The sequence below is a fragment of the Eurypyga helias genome, unplaced genomic scaffold (assembly GCF_000690775.1).
Source record: "Eurypyga helias isolate BGI_N326 unplaced genomic scaffold, ASM69077v1 scaffold6324, whole genome shotgun sequence".
In the NCBI taxonomy this organism is placed as follows: domain Eukaryota; kingdom Metazoa; phylum Chordata; class Aves; order Eurypygiformes; family Eurypygidae; genus Eurypyga; species Eurypyga helias.
Window position 1 is genome coordinate 1 of NW_010246782.1, and position 6,846 is coordinate 6,846.

General features: G+C 37.6%; 1 protein-coding gene across 1 annotated transcript in view; it reads left to right on the forward strand.

The window, feature by feature from the left end:
* Positions 1-133: 133 nt before the first annotated feature.
* Positions 134-6,846, forward strand: part of OMA1 (OMA1 zinc metallopeptidase) — a gene marked incomplete at its 5' end in the record, with an annotated part of 17,592 nt that continues 10,879 nt past the window's right edge. The window contains 4 exons of the mRNA XM_010150522.1: positions 134-409; positions 1,467-1,640; positions 1,735-1,842; positions 3,441-3,569. Of these exons, the coding sequence (XP_010148824.1) occupies positions 134-409; positions 1,467-1,640; positions 1,735-1,842; positions 3,441-3,569 (687 nt within the window). The remainder of the gene's footprint in view (positions 410-1,466; positions 1,641-1,734; positions 1,843-3,440; positions 3,570-6,846) is intronic.

Here is a 6,846-nt window from a genome sequence, read left to right on the forward strand (position 1 = left end):
ATTCTATGATTCTATGATCCTATGGGAAGGAAGAAATGGAGTGGAGTAGAAGCCAACTACAGTATAACTTGCCATAAGCTCTTACATGAGGTGAGACTGTACTAGAGAATACAGCAGGGGCAGAGACTAACAGATTGCTTTTTCTCTGTGTGCTAAACTACCACTATTTGTACATTGCAGGAGCATAAGAAATTGGTGGAAGGCACTTCCTCCTAATAAACGGGAACTTTTTAAAGAAAGTGTAAGAAAAAATAAATGGAAGATACTCCTGGGTGTCAGTAGCTTAGGAGTTTTGTTTGTCGTGTTTTATTTTACTCACTTGGAGGAGACACCCATCACTGGACGCGCTCGACTGTTGGTGTTTGGAAAAGAGCACTTTCGGGAACTGTCACAGATGGAATATGATATGGTAAGATTTAAAAAAAAAATTCAAAATGCTTATGACTGTTCATGTATTTTTTATTTTTTTTAGCAACGAGGTGAGCAAACAAACCTTGTGGTGTGCTTGATAAGTTTTGAACTTCATGCCCAGAACCCTGCAGAACACCCCCATCAGTTACCTCCCTCCTCTTGTTCCCATCTTTTGAAGAGTTCCCTTTCCATCAGTGAACTGGTCAGGGGCACGTGATGGTTAAAGAGCACCTTATCTGCATGTAGCAAACATTTCTAACTGTGGTGTTGTAATAAAACAAGAAATACATAGATCTGGCAGAAGCAACAAAAGCGTAGCCAATGGGTATATGCTGTCTCTTTTTGTGTGCTGGTTTGAGCGTTCTTTGGCACTTGTTTAAGGTTCTCTCAGCTGTCATTTTGTAAGGTAATAGTCTCCACCTGCATTCAATTCTACTTCTTTTTTTCATTGGAACAGGTAATTTTTCTTTAATTGCTTTATTTTAAACTGTCCATTGCTTTAATTTCTGTAACTGAGTTCTGTGACTTTCTGTTGTAAAGCCAGTGAAATTTGATAATCCATATACAAATGTGATTCTACTCCTGTCTGACAGAGAATAAGAGATAAGAATAGAAGAAGTACAAAGATAGATTCAAATTACATTTTTTGTGTAAATTTGTCTGCCTTACAAATTACAACAGAAATATACGGATACAGGAAATTTATAAATTCAGATAGAAATTCGTGAAGGTATAGAAACATTTGCCAAATTGTGATGCCAAGCTAACTGTGTATTAGAAAAATGCCAGGTACAGGAGGCTGTAGGACCAAGTTTATACCATCTTATTTTAGATCTGTTTGGTTTACTTCCCTTGGAGTTTATTAATCCTTAACTTGTGGGTCTGAAAGTCTGAACTCTAATAATGGCTTTGGCTGTATGAAAGAAAAACGTATCAAAACTTGGATTTAATGAAGTTGCTTGTAGCCACTAAGTTAGTTTACCAATTAGTTGTTTGCCCGGTGTTTGTTCTGCATGGCAATCAATGAATTTTATTTATTTTTTTTTTCCCCCCAGTGGATGGAGGAATTCAAAAGTAAAATGTTACCTGAGACAGATGCACGCTACCAGGTTGTGGAGAGAGTTGTTGGTCATTTATCTGAAAGCAACAGGGACATCCCACAGGTCTTGGCGCTCAAGTGGGTTATCCATGTGGTAGATGAACCAGGTGTAAATGCTTTTGTGCTTCCAGTAAGTTGAACCCAATACAAAAAATCAGTAATGTTGAAACAGCATTTTTATTTGTGTGTCTTGTACTTAATTTTCACTATCTTTTTGTTTACAGAATGGTCAGGTGTTTGTTTTCACTGGATTGCTAAATGCAGTTTCTGATATTCATCAGCTGTCTTTCATTCTGGGACATGAAATAGCTCATGCCGTGCTGGAACATGCAGTGAGTATTTAAAGAAGGCTGTCTAAAATTCTTAATTCTAATTACTTTTAAGATTTTTTCCTATCACTACCAACCAAAATTTGTTTGCCTCTGCTTCATGAAAAATTGAGTTTGAAATGAGAGTGATCTGCTACAGTGTATCCTTATTAGTCATGTACCACTTAATAACTGTCGGAAGTCCTGTGGTAGTGAGTGTTACCACAAAGTCTGCCAGTGCTTTCCCATAGCTGTATGGATGGATTATGGCTCGCTACTGGGTCATTGAGAACTTGGTCTGCAGGTGCCTCTCTTCCTGTAGCACAGACATAAGGAACTAGAGGCACTCAGCAACTCGGTTTGTTACTCCTGCACTTGTCAATACCTACAGAACTGGATATACTTTCATAAATTATTGTAAAATATGTGATATTTTTGCTGCAGTAACACACAGTTGTAGAAAGCCAAATTCTAGAATGCCTGGAGCTTGATTCTGCATTTACAGATAATTGCTTTCACAGACTTAATTTTTGCATATCCTGATGTGGGTGTGTTGAAATTGGTAGTTCTTTGCCATTTGTATAGAATGGATGTAATGATTTTGTTGTGCTTCATAGGTACAACTATGAAAAAAAGAGGATGGTGTAGAAAAATGGCTCTTGTTGTTCTAGATAGAAGTGGTTTGCTAGAAAGTACTTCTTTCTCCAGATTGATTTCTTTCTGTGCACGTAACTTTAAAAAATTGTATTTATTAGCTCTGCATCAGTTTGAGAAGACATAGTGAGAAGCTCGTAAGCATAAAGATCCTGTTAAAATTGCAAAACTAATCTGGAAATTGGTAAATACATTTTAAAGGCAGTGGAAATACTGCCAGGAGAATTGCTTTACTGTATCTTGTACAATTTGGATGAGCAACAGTCCATGTTATAGTTTCTTGGGCTCAGCTGAGCCAACTAACTTGCTAAACTTCTAAAAAATATTTCTAATAATAAAAAGAACTTACTTTGGTTGCATGGGACCTGTGTCACCCAACTGGCATGAAGTATTGCATAATCCAGCTTGTAAGTCCTCAGATCAATTTGTTGCATCTCAAATAGAGCTCTGAAAACAGAACAACTTAAATTTCTTTCTTCAGCTCAGCTTCTGAAATTAAAGGAATGCAACAGAAAATAAAAAATATATTTATTATGCCTAGTGTCCCCTTACCTCATTAGTGTTCCTGTCTAAATGATGTCTTTCTCTTCTCAAATTAATGTAAAGAACAGTCTTCTAGGTCTTTTTATATCTTTTTTCAATCCAAAGGAGGTGCTTCATGGCTCCTTTAGTGAACAGCTCTGCCTGTACGCTGCCCTCATCTTCTCTCAAGCTTTGAATCTCTTGAACTGGGAGATAGCCAGAATGTGTTTGTTCCAGCAGTATTTATGCAGTTGGTGTGGATTCTAGACTGAAAGTACCTGTGTACAGCTGGGTCTTTTTGTGCATGGAGGGGTGCTTGTGCTTGCCTGGTTCCTGTGGTTGCATGAAAAAAGAAAATAGTGATTTTTAAAGTGTTTCCAAATTCCATTATGTTCTGAAGAAATACCAGACAGTAAGGAATGAAAATGGGACAATTTCTGTTGCAGGCGGAGAGAGCCAGCCTGGTTCACTTCTTGGATTTTCTGTCACTCATCTTTCTCACTATGATTTGGGCCATCTGTCCTCGTGATAGCTTGGCAGTTGTTGGCCAGTGGATTCAGAGCAAGTTGCAGGAGGTAAGACTGACATTTCACATTATTCTTCCTGAGTGCCATGGAAAAATACTATTAATCTTGGTGAGATAGTCACCACTAACTAGTATGTTGGGGAGAAAAAAGCAAGAGGAGAAATATTATAAGCAAAAATTAATATTTAGGTATTTTTTGAATTAAATAGATTTTTATAAATCTGTATCTGCTTTGGTTGATAAATATTTTCATTTGTCATCTTGAAGAACTTTGAATCTCCCTAAATGACTGGATTTAGCTGGACAGGCTCCGAGTACCTGCTTGCCAATTAAGTTAGATGATTGTCTTTCTGAAATGTAGCTCGCCCTTTAAAGCTGTATGTATTGAAATGCCATGTTTTTATTTCAAGTAGTTGTTAAATCATTTCTAAACCAAATGAAAGCTATGAAATTTTTTAAATACATTGTTAGTGGTAAGAAGGGTTTCCAACGTAAGAAAACCGAGAATCTAAACACTCTCTTAATGTATAAACCCTGCTGTAATAAAACTTACTGAAATAATCTTTTCGGACAGCCTATGTTCCAATAAAGAAAATTCAGTGGTGCCAGTTGTCTTCAGCAGTCTGATTTACTCTCTGCCTCCAGACAGTTTACTGATCCATTTATTTTTTTAAAAGTGGGTTTTTTTTTTAAAAAAACAATTTTGCTTACATCATAAAACTTGAATCTGAATTTCAATGAAAGAGCTCTTTTGGTTTCTTTGACTTCTCTTGATGCTTTTCCCAAGATTTCCCCTGGTTCCTCAGAAACATGAAATTAAACATAACCAATCTGTTTTGGTAGTTCTTATGAGAATGGGGGTTTCTGAACATAAATTATCTCTAAAGAGCTTGGATATTTGTACAAGTAGCTAAGGAACCAATACATTGGTGAATGCTAGCCAGCATTTTGAAGAGCTGAATTTGGAAAAAACAAAGTGTGAATCAATCATCAGACTGCTCATAATTTAGACAGCAAGATTGAACTCTCTGTCAGCATCTTTTCTCCTCTTCTAGGCTAACTGTGACTGGTAGTTTGGCATTGTGGACTGGAGCTGTGCTTTAGATTGCAAATGGAATCTGGGTTTAAGTTCGTAGCCGTAGTGTGTGGTAGGAGAGGTCTATTGTATGTGAGATACTGCACAGTAATATCCTGGTTGAAAAGTCTTACCAAGCTCATGTTCAGTGACATACCCGTATGTTAGAATAAGTAAGTGATACTTGCGGAGCTTTCATCCTGTATACGAGAGATGATGGAGAGATACTTTTGTTTCCATTAGTCACCCAGGAGTGCAGCATCTGTTTCCTCCATTCAACATTTACCTGTTGTGCTTAGGTGAAAACGAATCTTCTGCACATCTTCTCAGTATGTTTCTTTTCTTCCATAACTGCATTTTACTTTCTAGAGTTTTAGCATCCCGTTCTACGAAAGGGCTATTTAAGCTTCTGTTTCACTATTGGCTTTTCTTTTGTGTCCTTAGAGGCTTAACTTTCTTACTGACTACTGTTTATTTTTTATTACCGACTCAAGTAGTTTCAGTGACTCATCGTAGGCCTTTGTTGTCTTAGCTCCAGTTCTGCTTTTTGCCCCAAAGCTAGTGGGTTTGCTTGCCTTAAGAAATTGTTACATTCTCTGACGCGGTTCGTTCGTGGTTGTTCTTTAGTTGTGTATTTCTGAGCTGAAAGATGTAAAAACAAAACCAGCAGCACCAGTTATTTATATGGGAACTACAGCCTAGGAATTATTCTTGGAATAGCAGAAAGAACAACTGAGTATCACTCATGCCCTTGCGCACTAGTATGTAGAGATACAGTGCTTCATATTCCCTTTCTTGTCCACCTCACACCATCAGATATGTATTTCGTGATGGAAACTGGTGGTTTTGGATAGTCAGCTTACCTGGAGCTTCCTTCAACATATGCAAACAGCTCTCCTAATTGATCTGAAAAATCAAATCAGTCTTCCTTATTATGTCCAATTTCTGATGAGGATTTTAGATCAGAGTTTGAAGATCGATTTCTTCATTCCAGCACATTCACAAAATATTTTTTTAAAATTAATTTTTCAGCAGCAGATAAATAGTATTGTATATAAGACCCTTTTGTGACCACTGCTGGGACTTTATTGGCTAGAAGCACACTGTGAAAGGGAGGCCAAGCTTTCTCAAGAGATTCAGGTTATCTTTTGATTTTCAGTCTGGAGAAGAAACATATAGAAATCTGTGAAATTGCACATTTAAGGGCACACTTAAGTCTCAATGAAATTTTGATAATGATCAGAATGTAACAAATCTGGAACCCTACTTGGTCATAAGCTATATCCAGCATTAAGAATTCCTACATGGAATCACATCTGAGTCTCTTCAGGCTCATTTCTTGGATGTGGCTGGCCAGTAGCAGATACATAGAGGGAAGGTAGGGGAAGTAACAACAATTACAGGGTGATAGTTTCTTCAGACGCCATCCTTTCTTCCATAGTCTGTGGCATGGGTGGGTCCTGAACCATGGCTTGATTAGTCTTGTGTTCATTCTTAAAAATACAGCCATATTTTTGTGGGTGGTATTGGGTAGTATTTATAGATGTAGAGGTAAACAGTAATACCCTAGGGTTTAACTGTAAATGCAAATAAAACTATTTAAGGGTTAAGATTTCAAATGCTGGTCTTCTAATTACCATATTCTTGCTGTCTCAGATCTCTCTAGATGGTCTGTTAAGACACATGAATTCATCAGTTCTTAAACTTCTGCAAACCTTTTTTTGAGACTGATCGCCCTTCTTATCTACAGTTGTAGTAAACTACCCAGAGAAGAAACCCCCAAGTGGTTGTAACTTGAAAAGTAGAAAGCTGCCTGCTTGTGTAAGCCTGTGTTCCAGTTAGCCCTTTGGGTAGTCCTCTTGCCTGATACCAGTTTCATTTCCCTGTCCGAGAAATGTTTATCTGGCTAACTGGGAAATGGTGCTTCAGGAATATATGACAGACTAGCCAGGGAATAGTTTAGTGAATGTGTGCACTCCAGTAGACCCAGAGCACTTTTCAAGGCAATGGAAACATACGTTCCACTTCTAATAATGACTTTATCATCAGAAGATTTAAAAAATACATTTAAAATTGCAATGTTTAAGGTCTGTAAGGAAACTGAGAATTTAGAGAGTGACCTCATCTATACTTACTGATAAACCAGTGTATCATAGAATCACAGAATGGTTTGGGTTGGAAGGGACCTTAAAAATCATGTAGTTCCACCCCCCCTGCCATGGGCAGGGACACCTTCCACTAGACCAGGTTG